The sequence below is a fragment of the Lates calcarifer genome, linkage group LG10 (assembly GCF_001640805.2).
Source record: "Lates calcarifer isolate ASB-BC8 linkage group LG10, TLL_Latcal_v3, whole genome shotgun sequence".
In the NCBI taxonomy this organism is placed as follows: domain Eukaryota; kingdom Metazoa; phylum Chordata; class Actinopteri; family Centropomidae; genus Lates; species Lates calcarifer.
The window spans coordinates 16,453,769-16,475,096 of NC_066842.1; the positions used below are offsets into that span (position 1 = coordinate 16,453,769).

Consider the following 21,328-nt stretch of genomic DNA (forward strand, 5'->3'; position numbering starts at 1 on the left):
TATCAGAGAGGTGAAAGGGCAGGGTAGGTTGTCCACAAACTGAAGCAAAATAAACAAAAAGAAAAGTAAAAGGGGATAATTTTGTTATTATTTTTACGTAAAAGCAGTATGCTACATGACCAGTGAATCAAATGACTCCCTGTGATATGACAGTTATTGAGTTACTGCTAGTAGCTACTACCCACAGTGTTTAATAGATCAATAGGTCGTGGATAAGAGCGTAATAATTCGTTTAAATAAATATAGCAATATCACATTGTAACTGTAAGTGTCATGCATTCATAATGTTACTTAAGTTAAAGCACCAAAGTATCACTTGTCAAACTGAGTAAGTATGAAAAATGAAACTCATTATGCAGAATGTCCCCTATAAGATAGTTATATTATTATTATTGTATCATTATTATTGATGTTTTAGCATTTCCCTTAGAAATTAAATAGTGCAGTAGAAATATACAGTAGCGTGAATCTGAAATATGCAATTAAAGTTCTGACCAGCTTAACATTTATAGGATGAAATAACATAATGATAGATTAACTGAAATTAAATTTCCATAAATAACGATTCGACACATTGGTTGATGTGTCTTTTTCAAAATGAAAAAAAATATCGAGCCAGCCAGGAGTCGAACCTAGAATCTTCTGATCCGTAGTCAGACGCGTTATCCATTGCGCCACTGGCCCGAGTTGACTTTGCTTTTCGTCACGTGGTTATTTAAAGGGTGAGTTCTACCATTTACTTTGTATCATTTTATATGATATAGCTATTACAGTTTAAGAGAAAAACACAGTGACACTTAATGCTAACTGACTAACATTAACTAATGATAATTGTTAAATACTATCCGAAAGTTGACAAACATCAGACAAGCAGGCTACTCAAAGAAGCTGCCAAGTTTTCCCACTCAAAACCCAAATTTAAATGAGGTTATTGATGTGTCGTTACGGAAGTAACCAATACTTACTCATATTTTATCAGTCCGTTAAACCTTCAACACGGTCAAGTCCTCAAAATAAAACAAGCAAGTCCAAACCAGTGATTTTTAAGGGTCTGGATACGCAACCGACAATTGACTATAATTGAGACCTGGCAACCCAGTAAAGAACTATGCCGGCTGTCGGTGTGCTTTATAAGCGGGGTTGGTATGTTAAAGGTTTTCCCATTAAAACATCTGGCACTTATGCTAAATAATTTCGAGCTATACAACTATGTATGTCGTACTATTGTAGAGTTATCGTACGTATCTTACCGTGCAATGCAACGTAACCTGTGTGTAACAGGGCTGATCAGATACTCTAATTGTAGGATACTGTGAGTCGAATGTGGCAACCGCCAAGCAAAACAGGAAGTGTCCGCTGGCGGGAAATTTGTTAAATATTATGAAAGCATTACCAAAGACACCAAAGTCTTGAGTTAGTCTTTTCACGGCCTAGTTCACTAAATTAAAGTGGCTGTCTAATATTGAAATTAGCGACATATTCGACAGGCAGAGGTAAACCTTTCATTCGTGCACTCCGTTGATCAAATTTTACATGTATCTACAGTAATAAGTTTGCAGAGTTTGACAACAAACGTTTACCAGCCACTTGTGTCCGCTTTGCAGGTTGAGCATGAGGGCAGAAATTGATAAAATCGTCTCACTGTCAGATGGAGACAGTACCGCCGAACTTCAGACCTACCTGTCGTCCCTCAAAAATGATCAGGTAATAACTGTCAATGACCAGGTTTATAAATCTGATCTGGAACTGAAAATATCGTTGGCAATACTTATCTCTCTATTGTCTGCTTTCTAGTTAATCACTGTGATAACTAACGGCGCATTAAAGGGTAAGAAGGTCGGTGCCATGATTAAAGGCATATTTGCAGGTAAGTACATATACATCAACACAGCTGTTAGGCGTATACTGTCATATCTCCCTTCAGGAGCATCAGTAAAGTTAGTATTATCTGCATTAGTTTTAATATGACACATGCCAGTCTGTGCATTAAGACCCCCACCACAACGACTATGCTCTGTTGTGTTAGGCTCTCCACCTAGTACCACAGAGGGATCAAACCGCAGACTTCTTGTTTATCAACACTGCATCCCGCTTTGTGAGTCCGGGGACCTTCAGACTGAAGTGGCAGCTGATATCATTGGACTGCTGATGCTTGAAGTAAAGGAAAAAAAAAAGCCTGATTGTGATATTATGATTCTTTTCTAGCGTATTCATTTATGTAAGATTCCAATTTGCCTTTTAAATGTAATACACAGACTCGTACACTGTCGGGACCCTCCCTTGCACAACTGGCATCTCTTTTCGTTGACGCCATTAAGGTGGGGAAAATGGGCAGTGGAAAATCCCTGGAGCTATTTCCTACTGTGCTTACTGCCCTTGCAGCCTGTGAAGCCTTGTCTTACGGCAAAGGTAAATGCAAATTGCTAGCCTTAGTAACTTTGCTATTTATTATAATACAAATATATCAACATCTTACAGGGTCTTTTAAAAGATGATAAATCTCTCACTCTGTGGCTTGTTACTGAACTTTAGGAGAACTCAGTGGTGAGGAATACAAGAAGCAGCTGATCAACAGCCTCTGCTCAAGCAGGTGAGGACACTGCTGATTTGAAACTGTGTGACAACGTGCAAATGTACATGGCGTTTTTGACAGTCTTGTTATGTCTGTATGTACTTGTCCTTTTAAACTCAGACCATTTTTTCATGCAGATGGGACCCGCAGTGTGTTATCCACTTGACAACCATGTTCAGGTAACATAGCTGACTATGAAGCCATCAAATTCTAGACACTATACATTTTTTCTCTGAATAAGAAGATTTTTATTGCAGTGCCCAGTGTTACATCTGCTATTATTTGTTTCTTGTGCCACCTCTCGGGGCTTACCATGCAACATTAGTCAGTGTGTGTGACCTAATTTTAGGGATGTGCCCCTCTCATCAGAGGAGCTGCAGTTCCTGGTGGAGAAAATACTGCGGATGTTCACCAGACTTGATCTAGCAGGAGATTCCACCACTGGTTTATCAGCTGCTGCTTTTGTCTGCAAAGGTGTGTGTGGGTGTGTGTGTGTGTGTGTGATTTTCAGTAGCAGGTAATTGTGTGTGCTGCTTTGTTTTTAAAATCTAAGTGCCTGCCCTGTACTGTCTGCTAGGGATGTAAGAAACAGGTTCTGGATGGAATCATTGGTTATTTTAAGGACCAAGATGTTCGCCAGGAAGAAGAACAAAAACATGGAGAGTGAGTGACTCATGACACTGCAAATACTGTATTTACTCTAAATCACAATGTCTACTTTCCATTTACCAGTTGTTATTTTTCAATATTTTTCCCTCAGGAGTCTGGATCTAGAGGTTCAGTCCATTCCACAGGACCAGTTAAGGCATGTGGAGGGCACTGCCATCCTCCACATAGTCTTTGCTATACGACTCGACCATGAACTTGGGAGAGAATTCCTCAAAACCTTTAAGGTTATTCACAACTTAATTGTCTGAAATTATTTTTGAAATGTTGAAAAAATGAGCACTGTGGAGTATGGCATTAATCTTATATTGCACTCCTGCAGATGTCATACAGCGACCTGTGTCCTTTCAGTGTTGCCCTCTTGCTCTCAGTGGCACGTATCCAGCGCTATGAAGAGCAGGTGAGAGATCGAAAATATTTTTTCCTATACTCATTTGAATCCTAATTCATTCTATGTACTCTGTTCACTCGTTTTTCTGTCTCCTTTCCCTGGTCTGGGTAGGTCTTTGACCTTTTGAAGGGGGCAATCATCAAGAGCTTCAAGGATGAGCAGCTGCAGCAGGGGTCAAAGTTCCTGCAGGACCTCCTGCCTAAGCACTGCAGTGTGGCTCAGATGATACTGGACACAGTCAAGAACAGGTCAGAGCATCAAAGTATTTATTAATTTATTTCAAACTTTAAGCATAAAAACTAGGTATGTGTTTATATTATAAAAAGTAAGATTAGGATTCTCCACAATAAAAAAAAAGCATACGTCCTTCACAATAAAATAAATGAAATAGTGTTGCTTGATGTCTCACATCTGATATTAAAATAATGTTTGTATCTAATTTTTTTCATATGGCTACCACTCCTCCACCTGTACAGCGTGTTTGGGTGGGATCATGTGACCCAGGGGCTGGTGCAGCTGGGCTTCTTCCTCATGGATACATTCGGCCCCAAACCTGGACCATTTGGCAAGACTACAGATGGGTCTGCTACCATAGCCAGGACCCCGACTCAGCAGTCATGTAAGCTTGGGGGTCAGATGCTCCTCCAGGGCTTTAAGGTAACATTTTTTTTTAAATTTATATAGTTACCACAATATGAATGACTGATGCTAAGTGACTACATATGCATCAGTATTTTCTCACTGGAGCATGTGTGTTCTTCTGTGGCAGATACATGAGCCTATCAGAGGCGAGATACTGGAGCAGGTCTTGAATCGACTGGTCACAAAGACGGCTTCACCTGTCAGTCATTACTTAGGTAACCCAACCTTCAGATGATCCCAGATTTCAGATGTACACCAGTGTCTACTCTGATTGGGCAGAGAGACTAGGTTTAAACTAAGTTTATTTCTTTTTGTTTCTATATCATCAGACCTTTTCTCTGACATTGTGATCTCTGCTCCCATGATCCTCCTGGAGTCATCCTCTAAGGTGACAGAAACATTTGACCACCTGTCATACCTGCCCTTAGCCACTGTTCAGGGTCTACTAAAAGCTGTCCAGGTACCTAAAATTCACACGCGCGCACACACATACACACACAACCACATTGTAAAAGTTCCTGTTTCTTTATTTAATTGCTTTTCTCTGTTGAATCTCCAGCCCCTGCTCAAGGTGAGCATGTCCCTGAAAGATGCTTTGATTCTAGTTCTCCGCAAGGCCATGTTTTCAAGGTGTGTACTACTGTGTTCTTAATCGGACAAGGTTCATCAGTATAATTAATTATTAATACATTTTAAAAAGGCAGTTTAACAGCAGAGATAAAGATAACTTCTTACACCCTCTACCAGCCAACTGGACGGCCGGAAGTCTGCAGTGACTGGCTTCTTGCTGCTGCTGAAAAACTTCAAAGTGTTGGGCAGCTTGGCGTCGAGCCAGTGCAGCCAGGCAGTCTCCTCCAGCCAGGTACAGTTAAGACTGTGTGTGTACTTTTCATGTACATGCATGTGCAACACGGGTGTTGAAAAAAAGCTGTGAAAACATTTGCAATTTTAAACATGGTCTATGTAATGGTAACTGTCTGTACCCCTGAATAGATCCAAGTGGACGTTCATTCTCGTTTCAACTCTGCTGCCAACGAAGCGTTCTGCCTGGAGATCCTCAGCAGCCTGCGTCGCTGCCTGGGCCAGCAGGCTGATGTTCGCCTTATGCTTTATGAGGTTAGACATTGTTTTTCCACACTATGTTTATTTTCCATCACTGATCGTCTTGATAAGCTAAGGAGCAAATAGTTTTACTTCACTTCAAGCATATTTTATACATGTCTGTCACTGCAAACAAGATTCTAAAAGAGATGCTTCAAAGTTTGAAGTGTTATTCTTTTGTGATTACCTGCGCAGCTATTAGTCTTATCATCATTTGAGGTTTGGAAAGACATTTTTATACTGAGAGAGCAAAATCTTGCCTGTTTCAGGGCTTCTATGATGTCCTCCGTCGCAACTCGCAGCTTGCCAGCTCCATCATGCAGACCCTCCTCTCACAGGTGTGTGTGTGTGTTATGTGCAAAATGTGTTGGATATAATAGCCTCATGTCAGTCATGTTATCTATAAGAATGGAAGCTGTATGTCATGTCTGTGTATCCTTAGCTGAGGCGGTACTATGAGCCTGAACAGGACCTCCTGCCCCCGGTGAAGCTGGAGCCCTGCATCACAGCTCATGGAGACCAAGTCTACCTCCAGGAGCCACTGGTACTCTCCAGTATTTTTGTGACTTTGTGCTCGTGCTTCAGTGTGCAAATGTGTTAAGGTCTGCTATAAATAATGTCTGTTCCATCTCAGGCCCATCTGGTTAGCTGCACTGTACATTGCCTGCTGTGGCTGCAGAACATGCGGCGATCAGCCAACCCCAACGCTGACGACAGCGATGAAGATGAGGAGGAAGAGGAGGAGGGATACCAGTCTGAACTACAAACAATCCTAGAAAGCATGACAAGACGAATGATCAAGTGTGAACTGGAGGACTTTGAACTAGTATGCATTCCTTACAAAAAAAATGTGCACTAAACTACACTGTATGACTTTGAGAGGACCAGTTCAGTCTTTTAACTCACATGCTCTCTGGTTAGAAGCTGAAGTAACTTTTCCATCATTTTCTTTTTCTAATTGTGTATCAGTTGTACTCTATTGTCAGTGTTCTTTGCTTACAGCTTCGATGCTTGCCCCTACCCTTGCCAGTTTTGTTGTGGTACTGGAAGCATCATCTAAACCTGTACGCTGTCTCTGTGTTAATCAGGACAAGTCAGCAGAGTTCTCCTTGGGATCTAGTGTTGGGGTGAAGAATAATATCTATGCAGTGCTGGTGATGGGAGTATATGAGGTTCTCATAGAGTACAACTTCATCAAAGCCAACTACAGGTAACAACCCACCACCTCACTTTGGATGCAGCGGATATTGTGCAGCGTAAATGTTGTTACAGAGCTGAATTTTTAATTATGTACTTGTCTCTTTGTATTGCAGTAAAAGCTGCTTTGAGGAGCTCATGCAGCTGTTTAACTGCTACCACAAGCTGTCTGAGATTCTGAAGGAGAAATCTGGAAAAGGTCGAGTGCCCTCACACAAGACCCCCCGCAGTTTACTCTCTATGGGCTTCATATCAACTCTCCTCACTGTGCTCTTCAGGTAAATGCTCTCTAATGCGATGTTTACAAAAATTACAGTCACAAATATTGAGCAAACGTGAAGAGCTTAGAAGTTAGAAGTACAATGTAAACTCATAAAATAGTTTCCAAAAATGTGTGTGCACTGAATGAAGAGTAGTACTGATAGCACCAAAACATTAGAGATAATTACTGGATTGTCTGCTGCAAATGTTAAACAAAACAAAACAAAACAAACAAACAAAAAAACAATTAAAAATGGATCTTCTTTCAGAGACAGTACTCAGAGCAAAGAGGAGGCTCTTTTGGTGCTACGCTCTAGTGGAGAGTTTGTTCGTTATGCAGTAAGTGTGGCTGTACAGAAGATCCAGCAGTTGGAGGAAACTGGACACACAGACGGTCCAGATGGACATAACACAGACAGGACTTTCCGCTTCCTCTGTGACATGACAAGGTTGGAATCCCTTGGGCTAAATATCAGCATTTAGCTGGACTGTGTTCATCACCCGACAAGTGACCTGTCTTTGTCTAAATGTCTTCCCCAGCGTGCTGATGTGGCGTTACACCAACATCCCCAGCGTGGTGGAGGAGGCAGGGAAGAAGGAGAAGCGCTCCAGCCTGTCTCTGCTGTGTCTGGAAGGTCTGCTCAGGATCTTCACAACCTGCCAGCAGCGCTATCCAGACAAGATGGCCCAGCTCCTCTCCAACATGGGTTAGATACATACAGTTTTCAAAGTGTGAAAGCAGGAAATTTTAGGTTTTACACCTGAATATTAGGCAAGAAGTCGTCACATTCTGTGTTTCTTGCAGACATTGCAGAGGACGATCCGGAGCCAGACGATGGCAGTGTTACGGAGATGAACTTCTTTTACATTCGTCAGTTTCAGGTATGTGTGTTCAGTAACTTTTAGAGATGTAGTCGCTATTTCTCTGACCTTTTCAGATAGTTGTGTCTTAAAATGTCCTGTGGATTATTGCAACCCATCTGAGTGTCATCACTAAAATCCTGTTCTCTTTACCCGTCAACAGAGAGCACTGTTTACTCAGTTAAGTGGAGGAGAGGAGGAATTCAACAGCAAAGAGGCTCAGCTGCTGGTCAGCATCTTGAGTGTGCTCTCACGCCAGCTAAAGCCCTCCTCCAAACAGGTTGGTGTACTTTTTATGAGCACCTCATAGAACAAATTCAGTGGTTCATGGTCCGCTAACATTTGTCTACATCTACAGTTTGTTCAGATGATCACGTGGACTGTGAAAATCTGCAAGGAGACCAGTTTTGGTGTGTAACAGTTTACTTGAACGTGGTATCATTTTAACATGTTGTAAGGTGTGTTCTAAGGTGTGTTTTCTTCTCCTTTTAGAGGATCCTGCTTTTTCCAAAGGGCTGCTCTCGCTTCTCTTCAACCTACACATTCTCTACAAGAGTCCTGTGGGCTTGTTGCTGGAGCTCTGCCAAGACATTCACAGTCAGCTGGGGGACATCGATCAGGTACACACAACTGCAGTGTGGTATCAGTTGTTCACATTGCACAGCTATACATTAAATGCAGGGTCTTGCCAGAACCTAAGTTGTCCAAAGTTCAAATCCAACCTTTGATCGTAGTTTCATGTTATCCCATACCCTCACAGTATAGAAGGATGAGGAGATATTGGCCATATTGGAGAGCTGTTGTAGCTAATGGTTAAAATCTTTATTTTAACATGCAAAAACTTTTTTGTGCCTCGTTACTCCTTCTCTGTGATCAGGACGTGGAGGTAGAGAAACAGTCTCATTTCGCCACCGTCAACATGAAGACTGCTACAACGGCAGCAGTGAGTGTTGGTTTTTCAAGTAGAGGCCTTTTGATTTTGCTGCAACACAAATATCCCAGACTCAGTCTCCGTAGCACGCTCCAGGTCTTCATCATCGTTTAAATCTGTTTTTCCCCAGCTGCTGGTCCTGTCTCAGGTTGACAGAGTGCTTGATGAAGTGGACTGGCTGATTGCCAGAAAGAAAAGCCAGACAGCCTCTGACAAATCTGGCTCCGGTAAGAAGCCTCTTACACTGACGCTCACATGGATTAATGGTGAGAGTGGAGAGGAGGGATGCTTCTCTGTCAGTGAACGGTTGTAAAACTTCTGTGATGTTGTGTTCCCTGATGTGTAGGTGAGGCCACCCAGACTGCAGGCCAGCAGGATCCAATAGAGAAAGCAGTGACACTGCAGCTCGGGACTCTCTTGACAGCATTAAATGAGCTGGTCCAGACTGCCGTGCTATCTGGCACCTGCACCATTACACTGCTGAGAGAACTGCGTCGCATATACACCATCCTCACCACCCTAGTCAAATATGTATGCATTTGTCCACTCTGTGATCTCAGCGTGAATGTTTGTTTGGTTTACCTGTGCATTAATCTCGTCTCCGTGTGTTGTTTCAGTACATCCAGGTGTGTGCCACCCAGCACGGTATGCTGCCAGCACGCTTTGAGAAGCTGGTGAGTCTGAGATATTGTTTCATGGTTCGAATCAGTTAGTACTTGTGATGTCATGCTAATCTTAAATTTCCTTTGCAGGTCAAACTGTCTGGCTCTCATCTAACACCACAGTGCTACTCTTTCATCACATATGTACAGGTACAGCTCAGTTCAGACAAAGAGTTTATGGTTATGGATTTGACGCGAGCAACTTCGTCCTCAAGAGGAAGTGTTGATGTTTAAAAACAATGTCTTTTCTCTATTAGAGTGCAGAATTTAGTGGTGGAGATGACAAGAAGAAAAAGAAAAGGAATGAAGTGAACGCAGCTGCTTCCGTAAGGACACTTATCTTCTATAACTGTGTAACTGAAATGACTGTGATTTATTATAACAACAATATATTTACATCTCCAAGTCTTTTTATTTTCTCTCACTAGGCAAAACTTCTGAGAGAGACAAAGGCCATCCCTGACTTGATCTTCAGCATTGAACAGTATGAGAAATACCTCATCACACTCTCAAAGAAATCAAAGGTATTTGCGAGCTGAATAACATGAGAGCTGACAAAATATTTTCTCAAAATACATGAAGAGAAAACTGAGCAAAATACAGTCATCTCCTTGAACACTGTCAGTACACTTATACACAGTGTTTCACCAACACCTGTGTGTGCGTTGTCCAGGTAAATCTGATGCAGTACATGAAGCTGAGCACCTCAAGAGATTTCCGCATCAATGCCGCTACTCTGGACGCAGCCCTGCAGGAGCAGGACGACAGTCTGGAGGTAAGTGCCATGTGATCCTGCAACTGGCAGCTCCAACGTTCCACTGCAGTTCCCTTAGGCTTCAGCTGGGTGAGATTTCAGTGTCTATTTCTTCCTCCATTCATTTCAGACCACAGAGACACAGGAGGCAGAGGAGACGCAAGAACCCAAACAGAAGAAGCGAAAACAGTGAGCTGACACGCAAGAGCTCTTCTGTTTGACACATATAGATCTCCAAATTCCTCACTGACTTTTACATGCCGATGAACAGCCTCTGGCCAGTCGTGTGCATGTGCTGCTGTTCTGAATAACAGTTGCTTGGTCCTATCTTTGTTTCATCAGAGAACCTTTGGTGATGTCGATGATTTGGTAGATGTCCAAGGCTTCACCTATGGAAAGTTTGTGTACATTGTTTAACAATTTGCTTTGGTTCCTGTAGTTCACTTTATTCAAAATAAATCTAATTTCTATTTAACATTATTGAAAGATTTCTCGAGGACTAATTTGACAAGCTGCTCTGCTAATAAGATACAGGTCCAAAAAAAAATATATATATATATACATACATAACCTAAGATGTAGACTGTGCAGAACTCACCAGGTGGTAGTCCGTATCTTCGTTCCAGACCTGTGGGATTTGAGGGTGTCACACAGTCCATATTGACCTCCTTCCTCAGACACTGGTCAATGTCAACTGCACTGAAGAAAGCTACTGACTGCGGAAGGTCCTGCATGCCTAATGCGTGGGCGAATGCACTCCTGCCCGGTGAGAAGAGCACACAGTCAGAAAAACTGTTAAATTTTATTGCTCACTCTATTGACAAAGAAGAATAAACACTGAGCGTGTGTGAACAGACCTCGTGAGCAGGTTTGTGATCTGAAGTGCCAGCGCTGCTCTGTAACGGTCTTCACTGCGGACGAGGTACCGCACCTCATCGTGGATGCTGATGCAGAAACGGCCATCGATGTCGTTCTCCTCAAAGAGCCACTTCATGGCCACCAGCATCAGATGTAAGTAGTCCACTGCTGAGCTCTGCACCACCCAGTTCACTCTGCTGGTAATAAACTAACAAAAGACAGAGACACAGCAACATGAACATGAAACCTCCATCTTGAAGGCGTGGGCTTATTTTGTGAATCAGGGCTGCAATTTTTCCAGTAATTTTGTTAAATGTATTTCTGAAAGTTCTACAGAGCAGCTGGTCTCTCACACTGTCTCACCTCATTCTTAACTGCCTTGGGCTCCAGTGCTCTGCTAATCCTGCAGCCTAGGACGGGAGTTGCTGGCTGGGCTGAGTGAGCTATACTCTCCAGCTTGTTGAACATGTCTGATTCAGTGCCTCCAGTCCACACACGTTTGCCAACAATATCCCACCCCTTCCGCTTAGAACTGAGGGGTATGAGGAAAAGCAAGAGAGAGAAATCAAGGAACAGAGCAAATGAGAGGATGCAGATGAATATATGTGGCTCCTGATACGCTGTTGTGTTTATGTGAAGTTTTGCTTGCTCTCTCACCACTTTGAGGCCAGTCTAGAAATCTTGCGCAACTCCTGCAGGGACACACTTCCATTTTCTTCCCTCTCCACCTCTATGCCCAGTTCACTGACCAGCCACTCACCGTTCTCTGACAGATTGTATCTGATAAAAAAATATAAACACAAACATGCATTTGTCACATTTACACAAACAAGTAAAATCTTTACTCAAATACACAACTATTCAACTTGTCGAGTGTACCTGCGTATACCCTTTGTTAGGGCATACATCTTCTTGGCCTTACTGGCGGCTTCAGTCTGACTGAGTCGGTGGTTGAACTGCATCAGCAGCCTCTCGGCAAAAGGCTGTCCAGCACCATAGATGCGTCCATAGTTGAACACCTTTGCATGCTCTCTGCTGATACCCACAGTCTCAGCAGTGCGGCTGTGCAGGTCAGTGCCCTGACTCTTCTTTCCCTGGAGGGTCATCCAGCCAAAAGCTGTGCAACCTGAACTCCACAGACCCAGGACATCAGCACAGTTAACATCAGATGCTGTCTGTTCAGACTACATCAGATTTAAAAATGCAGTGTTTTAAATAACTAAACCAAGATTTGAAGGGGACAAATCTCACCATGCATGCCAGCAAAGTGAGCCTCTCCGAGCATAGCAGCAATCCACAACTCCTGAGAGTCCACATCTGCTCCAACCAAGTGGTACCCAGGTGGTACCTGCACCATGGCCTTCAGCTCACTGCCTACCCGATCCCGCTGTGGACACAAAATAAGCTCCATACAAACAAAATTCTGACTGACTTTACTGACTGATGACTTTGTGTTTGTGATGTGCAGTTTGTTTTAGTCATCTCTGCCTCTCACCCGTGCATTACTGGCAGTCAGCCACGTTGGCTCCACAGCCCTGCGAGTTACTGTTCCAGCGGTGATGACCTGAGGTAATATGGCACCGTACTGACCCTCTTCATCAAACTCTTTGTGTCTTTAGGAGACAGAGAGGTTGGTATGTACAACAGTAACTTTTCCCCACTATATGCCACATCAATAAATAGAACATAACTTTTGATATAGCAGACAAACCTGCTGACAAATCGAGGAAGCTCTCCTTTTCGCAGCCACAGCACCATCTGAGAGCTGCGAGGGGACGTAATAAATTCATATATTTATCATTTTTTATCATTAAAAAGCTGACCTGTGATCATCCAAAAAGACTAATATCTTTATAGAGGAAACTGACAAGTACCTTATACGTTTATGGGCATTCCTCCAGAAGGAAATCATTTTGTTGATCTCCAGAGCTCTTGTAGCGTTGGTTCCACCTCGTCCAGCCCTAAGAGTACCATCCTCCATCTTGGCCAGAAAGTCCTTTGAAAAAGGACTGCCAACATTGTTGTGATTACCATCCTGAAACACAAATATTCAGTGAGATGATGAAAGTAGCTCATTGGAGTGACACTGTGCCAGTGCTGGTTATTCAAGGTTACTCAGGGTAAACGTTGAAGCTTCACTTTACCTTGTGAGGTAATTTGAAAAACCAGCACCCTGGGATATCTACATCATTGTAAGGCCCATTTCCATGGTGATAGTGGCACTGACTCTTCTCTGGGACATTATGTGGCTCTTGGGACTGTTGATACAGAGTACAAAGATTGTCATAGAACGAATCAAAGTGAAACAAAAAAGTCACGTAGAATAAAAAGCAACAACAGAAAAAGGCACAGAGCATCTGCACATAACGAAAGAACAAGTCACTTACCATGTTCTTCTTTTTCCCCCCATTGTTCATCATTCTGACTCCATTTTCCTCAGTCAAACTTTCTAAGGAACTTAACTCCTCCACCTGCAGACGACGTTAAGAAACACATCTCTGTCATGATACATATTCTGTCATGAGCCTGTGAGCCTGATTAGTGATCTTAAGTTGTTCTGACACCAAGTTCCAGGCAACACAAATTTCAGAGGATTTCAACACCTGCGCCCCTTTTTTAACCATTAACATTTTTTTAAACTCAGTTTGATAAATCTGTCATGCTACATTTACTACTAGCTGTCCCTGCTGTTTGCACTACTCTGTAACATTTCATTAGTATACGCGCCTTTGTCCACACTGCACTGTCTGTCAGCATGAGGTCATCTGAGAGGTTGGAGTCCAGATATTCAGGCTGCTCTTTGCTGTTCTGCTCGCAATACTCTCTGTAAACATTCTCAATAGCTCTGTGGAACACAACAAGAGTTTAATACACATACTGCTTTAAATCTAAGGTTAAATAATTTGCTTTTAAGTCAAGAACAGTGTATTGGCTACCTGTGTGGGCACACAGGCCCAGTGTTTTCCTCCTGAGAATTTAAATTATCCCTGCGTCCAGGTACCAGATAGCCCCACCCATGTTTCTCTGTGTAATGCAGGGGGAAACCATCCCACGTCAGACCCATCAGCTTAGGCGTCAGTCTCATCTGCAGACTGATCTGGTTCGCGCCAGGTGACCAGCTGTCCTCATCAGACATCTTCTCGCACAGCTTCCGATACCACCTGATGACACAGCAGCAAAATGGAATTAGAAAGTGAAAACTACAGTGATAAAGACTGGATGGCTCTGTGGCATTTGGGAGTTCTCTTACCCTGGATGTCCAGGCAGATGTTGCCTTCGTTTAGGAAGTTGATTCACTGTTTCCTTCAGCTTCTCCACAGCCAACCTGCTGGGGCACGGGCCTGCCATCTCCTCCTCAGATGGTGGCCCTGGATCTAATATCACAGCAACTCAAGTGAATCACCTCATCTGTTAACTCTTTAAAAAGTTAGTACTTTGGCTTTATAAATGTGGTCCCGGATCCGAGCTTTTACCTTCATCCAAGTCTGGAAGAGGAGTAGCAGCTTGTGTTTCAACTGCTTTTTTCAACTGTTTCTTCTTGCTAGCTGCTACTTTCTTCAGCTTGAATTCCTGTACATCCCACTCCAGATCCCAAAGCCAGGGGTCTTCTTTGTATCTTTGTAAAAATATTAAATATATGCTGTTAATTGGATGTTTTATACAAAGCTAACCCTAACCTTAACATCCTTTTGCCTTCATCACACACTTAGAACCAAAATTACATAACATGCCATACTCAGAAACATGGTGTTAAATAGGTGCTCCTTTCACCTGTCATCCTGCAGCAGCTGGCAGGCATCATCTGCTAGAGTCATCAGAGACTTCTTCATCTCTCTCTGGAGCTCTTCGTAAATGTCCTGCGAATCTTCCAGGTACCGACCCCAGTTTTGATTGACGGGAAGGTAGCTCACGCCCATCTCCAGCATCCCCGCAAACGTCACTGGATGAGGACACCTTATGAAAGACAGCCGAGATGAGATTATTGTATAGCATTGTGAACAAACACTGTGATTTGCCAGTGAATGGACACATGTAAGAGTTGATGTGAGAAGGTTTATGGGTGGGGATTTACTGACCTCTCCATGAAGAGGGGCAAGCTGTTCTGAAAAGACTTCATGCGTGGCCTGAACATCCATGGCGCAATACTGCATTAACTCCTGTAGAGGTCAGCAAAGGCAAAATTATCTACCTGTACTTCATGATGAATGCAAGTCATTTAGAGGACCTTTTAATATGAATACATTTGGCTTATGATTACTGACAGTATGACACGATTTGTTGTGACCCTCTCACCTGGAAGTTGTTCCTGACATCCATCATGCTGCCCTTCACAAAGGTATCTCTGGCCTCTTTCTGCAGTGGCGGCCCTCCCACATACAGTGCATGGACGTCAGCGAGGTTATTAATGCTGCTGATATTCACCCAGTCCCAGGAGCCGATCTGCGCACCAAAACATCAAGCCACATTGAGTTTTGCTGATGGCCTACTTAGGGTCATAGATACAAATATGATTGACATTTGATTCTACCCTAAATATATCCCTTTGCAAATGTAGGAAAATAATGAAGGAGATAATTTCAACTTGGACAAAATGTAAACTATATGCCACATTTGTTGTATGCCATGCATCAAGAGTTGCATGGCATCTGGAAAACTATGGTGAGAACAAGACACAAACCATCGATCCCTCCCCTTTCTGTCCAGTTTTCTTGATGTGTTCCTTGACCTCCTGAAGACCCCTTTTCTTGCCCAGCTTACTCGCCATCCACAGTGTGCGCTGGAACCCAGTCAGTCCTGAGATGGCCATGTGAAGGCTCATTGTGTCCATGAATCGTACCATTGAACCCTTTAGGAAAGAAAACACATCATTTTCTGGAGTGCACTTCAACTTCATAAGACTTGGCACGTTTACTCATGTGAAACATACCACAAAAAAAAAAAACAATAAAAAAGAAGGGGACAGAATGCTAGAAAGTTGTATTGAAACAAAAAAAACACACCATCCTCTGAATACTTACCTTCAGTAAGTACTGCTCCTTTATGTAAGATCGGTCAAAACTGACATTATGGCCCACTATAAGCCTGTGATTCCACTGGCCCCTGGGAGTTTTGGCAGAATTGATAAGTGTCTCAAGTGGGATGAGGTCAGCAAGGGTCAGCTGGTTTGACCAGGAATACCGCTCCTCAATCAGACGCTTGCTACACCAGGAATACCTTGCAAGAGAGAGATAAAGACATTGGAAAAAAATGTCAATTTTCATGTATGAAAACTTTGCATTTTTTGCAACTTTGGTAGCATTAATGCATTAATCATTTCTTCTTCTTCCTCACCAGTTAGTGGGAGACACAGCAACAGCCAGTGTGGGACACTGTCCCTCTGACATGCACACCTCCACATCAAACACCAGTGCTGACTCCTCTGGGAAATCCACCTTCTGACTCTCCCCGTTGGGCCCATAGCGTGTCCAGCCAACCTCCCACTTCCACTCCTGTGGCATGGGAGGGAGCTCGGCCAGATGCAGCTTGGTGGCAGCCTCAAGGTAGGGAAGGCTCTGAATCCTTGCCAAGGTACGGAAGTGCTCATCAATATTTTTCCCATACATTTTGGGAAGTTTCAGCTCCACGTCGGGCAATAGTGAAGTTTCCTTCCCCCACAGTTTTTGTTTCTGCAAATGGTTAATGCTGCGCTCCACTTCTTCCTCTCTGTATTGTGGTTCCACCCCTCGAAAGATTTGCTTATGGAGGTTCTTTGAGAGCATCTGAATTTTGAGGGGATTCAGGCGGGTCTCTGTAGAGTCCTCGCCCTGAAGGGAATGAGGCTTGGTGGAGAACAGGGAGCGTAGACATGTCCATTGTAGAGAGATGAGAGACCTCTGCAGAGGACTGCGCAAAACATGCAGCATCACCTCATGAGGACTTCACTCTAGAGCTGGGAGACATTGACACAACATCAGCATTATGACATGACACTGGTTAGATAGGCCTTGGTTATACCTCTGATAAACTGAAAGGCACAAACTGAGATTAAATACTGCTCTATCTAGCTGGGCACTAAATAGATATCTAGAAGAATCAAAAATTGTGAGAATATCTTATGATGTTTTATTTTGCTATTGTAATATTGTCAAGTGTGAGACATTGTGTGAGCTTATTTCTTGGTGAGTTGAACTAAATGAATGCCTTTACTTGACTTCATCACTCATCCCTACCTACGTTCACTTTGGCCACATTATTGAGGACTCAAAAAGTAATCACCCAGCTTTAACTATAACGCTACACGACTGGAAACGACTGCTGGAATTAATATTAGCTTAATCAAGTGAAGCACAGTACAACTAAAATATCTATTATCTACATTATTTGGTTAAATTAATACACCACCATCCTGCTAATGTGTGTTAACCGTGATGTCTACTGACACTTCGCTTACCCAAGGAGATTGTTGCTAACTTGTGAGCAACTAAACAAAACAGTAGCCGTTTAGTCGGGCGCTCATTAACTTTGTTAGCTACACGGTCGGCAAAAGCAAAAAAAAAGCACACCACCCGATCTGTGTTGTCAGGTCTAACGTTAAAGTAGTCAACCAAAAATATGTTTGTAGTCACCCCACAGCAAATGAGGTTGTTTCTTCATCACATTTGCTTCAGCATGCCTGCCCACAGGCTCGTAAGACCAAAGCAAGACGACGCACTAGCGCCCTCAAACGGTCCGGATGACTGCACCGTTATTGAAACCGTTAAATGATTTAATGAATATCACGGTGGGCAAGCTACCAATTTGTACCACAGACCGGTTAGCTATAATTTAAAACGCCAAGCATAACAAATATTCACTGCACATCAAACATATAAATGTAGAGCAAAATACTGAAAGGACATTGTCTCTTCCACAATAGCATATCGAGGGCCGCGTGGCCTAATGGATAAGGCGTCTGACTTCGGATCAGAAGATTGCAGGTTCGAGTCCTGCCGCGGTCGTATGTTTTGAAGTCCTCAGATACTAAAATGCCCGTGCAACCCAAGCAGTTTCCCTCAGGAAAATGTAAATCCGTCATTCGCGTTGAGCGAAAAGGCGCTCTGCTGATCAATAAGGTAACAATCTGTGCCCGGGAGTAATTTTAAACCCAGTCTGCCGATGTGGATGTGAGAGTGGTGCCTGACGAGGCGCTACTGTCTGTGTCGGTCTTATTTCACTGCAACACCTGGCTCCAGCCTTTCTGTATAGCTACGCTTTGCCCAAAGGGTAGCTGCTTCGCTTAGCTTTACACATCCACAATCATGAAACAAATTGAGATGTTTTTTGTTGTTGTGAATATGTTGTGTTTGCCTGTGTTGTAACAGCTAAGATGGTGTGGGATAATTTTTTCCTGTGTTGTGTTTTGTCTTTGCTTCTTGCCAGACGATGGCGGATGACACGGAGGATGTTGAGCTGGACTTTGCTGCTGACGAGCAGGAGAGGGCGCGGAGAGACGCAGTCATAAGGTGCACTGCAAGAAATATGTATTATCATACACACTAATACGTCTTATTTCTATTAATATAAAATTAATAGAGACATGTTGGGATATTATTTCCAACTTGTTTGACTTAGTTGAACTAATTAGGCTAATTTTCCTGTTAAATAAAATATATTTTTATCTTTACATACATCACCATCATTAGACGTCTCCTTGTCTCTTCTGGTGCTATTTGAGGTAGATTTTCTGTACAACAAAGCTGACTCTGACTGCTGCTTCACTGGCATTTTTAGGCTCTTCAATCATCGTTTCTAATCTCATATGCATTTGATTGCAGACACCCCATGGCCTCCTTTTTCCACCTGTTCTTCCGAGTGGTTGCCATTGTTGCCTATCTGCTCTGTGACTGGATCAGCAAGAACTTTGCATCATGCTTTGTCCTGATCATCACTCTGCTCTCTTTTGACTTCTGGTCTGTCAAGGTGAGAGGCCAACTAGGTCAGCTACTAATTCCCCTTACCTTCCTGCACCTCAGCCCTTTCTTGCCCTCTTATGCACTGCACTATACTGTTTAATCGCTTTCTTTCACCTCACTAGTTTCTGTTACTCACACACAGTTGTCCTGTGTTTTGTCAGAATGTGACTGGCAGGCTGTTGGTGGGGCTGCGCTGGTGGAATCAGATTGACGAGGATGGACGGAGCCTCTGGGTGTTTGAGGCCAAAAAAGTGAGTCGCTGTTATTATTGTGTACCATTTTGGGTGTGGAAGAGCAATTTTTTTTTTTTTTCAAACATGGGGTATTCATGTGTGTGTGTGTGTGTGTGTGTGCATACAGACCTCCCGGGGCAATAACACTGGGACAGAGGCAGAGGCGAGGATATTTTGGCTGGGTCTAATCATTTGTCCTCTTATTTGGACATTCTTCTTCTTCACCTCCCTGTTCTCCCTGAAGATTAAATGGCTGGTGAGACACATGTTGCTTGTGTGCATGCTCTGCATATGCATCACATAATATCTGTCTCAAATGCATCTCTCTGTCTTCTCCAGTCTCTTGTGGTAGCTAGCATTTCCCTCCAAGTGGCTAACCTCTATGGTTACCTACGCTGCAAAGCAGTGGGACAAGATGGCCAGCCTCCTCCAGACTCCCGCTCTTTCACAGGACAGCACCTCCTGCAGCGTGTGAGTGAATGACTGCGGCATTTAGCATGTACGGTTGTCATGTCAACATGTCAGTGTACATTAAGCTCACTAACAATTCCTCCTTTTTCAGCCAGACATCATTTTTGGAATACTATGAAGATTACCTCCTCTGCCTATAAAGCCACTCTACTGTGCGTGTGTTTGAGAAAGAGGTAGACACAGAGAGCTGCCTCAGAGTTTCCACAAACTGCATCTACTTGAATGGCTGTGTGCCTTGTGCATGCCTTTGTTTCATGCTGCTGACCGTTCACATGTTGCCCATGGATCAGCTTGCCTATTATGTCAATAAAAGATAAGTGCATTTTACAATTTTTCCCACTTAGTGACTTATTGTTGTTGGTGGAACATCACATGTCTGCATATAGGTACAAATATATAACATTTAGTTTTTAAACAGTTTATATAAGATAGATTTCAAGAGTGTGATGTGATGTGTTTGTTCTTTGTCTTGGTTGCAGTAAGTGGGCTCCATGTACATACCTGACTTATAATAAAAAGTGCAGAGCTAAATCTGATGTAATGAGCCCTAAACTAGTTTCAGTACCTGTTAAGAAAATTGATTTCACTGAAGGAAGAGAAGGGAACTCCTGTGTGTGCGATTGAGTGATCAAAATGGCACCCCCTGTCTCCAGTGTTTAATTGAAATGGTGTCAACGCGCTTCTAAAAATGTTAGCAGGAAATATTGATTGCACCTCAGGATACGGCACATGTGAACAACCAAAAAAACCCCATTAACTATTTAATGAAAATGTAGATTCGTAATTCGCAGTAGTCCTATATGTATCAAGCAGATTTAGGTGCTTCAATGGACCACGTGGAGAATAAATGAGCAAAAGAACATGAACCACACAAAGGAATGGGAATCATATTTGCCCTCACAACTAAAAAAATGATCACTCAGTCAGATTTTATTGAAACATAACTTAAAATCCTATAGAGACCAGTCCAAGATAAAGATTAGTCCAAGATTTTTGGATTATCAATCATTTCTTCCACAAGAAACTGATTTTTAAAGTTATTAATTTGTGAACCACAGGTTATACAGTCCAGCTCAGTGGGCTATTTTTCATTCCCCTATGATTCCAGATATAATTTTGGGGGGAAATTGGCTAATTTACACTGGCAAGACTGAGCCAGTACAATCTGACTGCCTCCAGAAACATTTCTGTTAAGTCTATGCACAGGTCAAACCATTTATTTCAAGAATAAATATTCATTAACATAGATTTGGAGCCTGTCTGTAAACTGAAATACAATGGGAATTTGGGCTTATTCACAAAGTATTCCTACCGTAGACTTTATAAATCAGTGATCAAATCACTAAGCACTGAGAGCTCTTGTCGCTTAATTGAAATTAAATGTTCATAGATGATAAGAAGTCTAACCTACACTCAGCATCTAAGTCTTGTGTCCTACATTCTGCCATTATGTGCTGTAAATGTGGATAAAAGAAATGGCATCTTAAGAGCGACCCCAGTGTTTTGTCAGTGGTCCTATTGTAGTTTACCACATTAACATTTTATTCTGATCATAAAGGTTTGAGGGAAACTGCCCATACGACTCTTAGCCTGGCTCCATGGCACAGAAGCCTCAGACCTCAAAGATCCTGTATTGCTAAGAATGCTCACACCTTCTTCCATCCTGTGAAACCCTGTGAACAGAGCCGGGTGGGAAATCATTTTCTTGTGCATTGTAAATCTTAACTTACAATAGCCCGCTCTGTAAAAGAGATAGTGACCTCCACTGATAGAATATAATACTAATGCAAATATAAC

General features: G+C 42.7%; 3 protein-coding genes and 2 non-coding genes across 6 annotated transcripts; 3 read left to right on the forward strand and 2 right to left on the reverse strand.

Annotated features, from left to right (window-relative positions):
* Window positions 1-611: 611 nt before the first annotated feature.
* trnar-acg (transfer RNA arginine (anticodon ACG)) lies at window positions 612-684 on the reverse strand. The gene has a single exon. It is a non-coding gene; the product is annotated as a tRNA-Arg (tRNA).
* Window positions 685-1,332: 648 nt separating this feature from the next.
* On the forward strand, window positions 1,333-10,317 carry fanci (FA complementation group I). Its single transcript, XM_018664126.2, is given in 39 exon segments — window positions 1,333-1,493; window positions 1,605-1,704; window positions 1,795-1,867; window positions 2,027-2,157; window positions 2,256-2,409; window positions 2,533-2,590; window positions 2,710-2,751; window positions 2,922-2,997; window positions 2,999-3,046; window positions 3,150-3,235; window positions 3,333-3,465; window positions 3,561-3,638; window positions 3,741-3,877; window positions 4,106-4,286; window positions 4,399-4,486; window positions 4,601-4,731; window positions 4,831-4,901; window positions 5,019-5,133; window positions 5,265-5,387; window positions 5,642-5,710; window positions 5,815-5,916; window positions 6,007-6,198; window positions 6,461-6,582; window positions 6,686-6,847; window positions 7,100-7,279; window positions 7,371-7,537; window positions 7,636-7,712; window positions 7,855-7,971; window positions 8,050-8,101; window positions 8,184-8,311; window positions 8,569-8,634; window positions 8,753-8,849; window positions 8,969-9,153; window positions 9,240-9,296; window positions 9,375-9,434; window positions 9,542-9,610; window positions 9,713-9,808; window positions 9,958-10,059; window positions 10,169-10,317. Coding segments are annotated over 38 exon segments (3,981 nt in total). The 5' UTR covers window positions 1,333-1,493; window positions 1,605-1,611; the 3' UTR covers window positions 10,232-10,317.
* polg (polymerase (DNA directed), gamma) lies at window positions 9,639-17,530 on the reverse strand. Its single transcript, XM_018664127.2, is given in 24 exon segments — window positions 9,639-10,427; window positions 10,637-10,797; window positions 10,896-11,104; window positions 11,260-11,428; window positions 11,554-11,676; window positions 11,776-12,022; window positions 12,148-12,283; window positions 12,392-12,509; window positions 12,608-12,661; window positions 12,771-12,931; window positions 13,041-13,154; window positions 13,284-13,367; window positions 13,624-13,741; window positions 13,833-14,057; window positions 14,147-14,270; window positions 14,370-14,512; window positions 14,668-14,850; window positions 14,973-14,992; window positions 14,994-15,053; window positions 15,190-15,336; window positions 15,575-15,742; window positions 15,915-16,110; window positions 16,228-16,825; window positions 17,327-17,530. Coding segments are annotated over 23 exon segments (3,597 nt in total). The 5' UTR covers window positions 16,800-16,825; window positions 17,327-17,530; the 3' UTR covers window positions 9,639-10,362.
* Window positions 17,531-17,618: 88 nt separating this feature from the next.
* Window positions 17,619-19,884, forward strand: LOC108875312 (Golgi apparatus membrane protein TVP23 homolog A). 2 transcript variants are annotated; one of them, XM_018664131.2, is made up of 7 exons: window positions 17,619-17,987; window positions 18,295-18,377; window positions 18,690-18,834; window positions 18,989-19,078; window positions 19,188-19,316; window positions 19,400-19,531; window positions 19,623-19,884. In XM_018664131.2, exons 1-7 carry the CDS (start codon window positions 17,901-17,903, stop codon window positions 19,647-19,649), a joined length of 693 nt encoding a protein of 230 aa, XP_018519647.1. In that variant the 5' UTR covers window positions 17,619-17,900; the 3' UTR covers window positions 19,650-19,884. The 2 variants fall into 2 exon arrangements, with proteins under 2 accessions (XP_018519647.1, XP_018519648.1); XM_018664132.2 differs by lacking the exon at window positions 17,619-17,987 and adding an exon at window positions 18,031-18,138.
* Window positions 17,801-17,873, forward strand: trnar-ucg (transfer RNA arginine (anticodon UCG)). Its single transcript has one exon. It is a non-coding gene; the product is annotated as a tRNA-Arg (tRNA).
* Window positions 19,885-21,328: the final 1,444 nt, after the last annotated feature.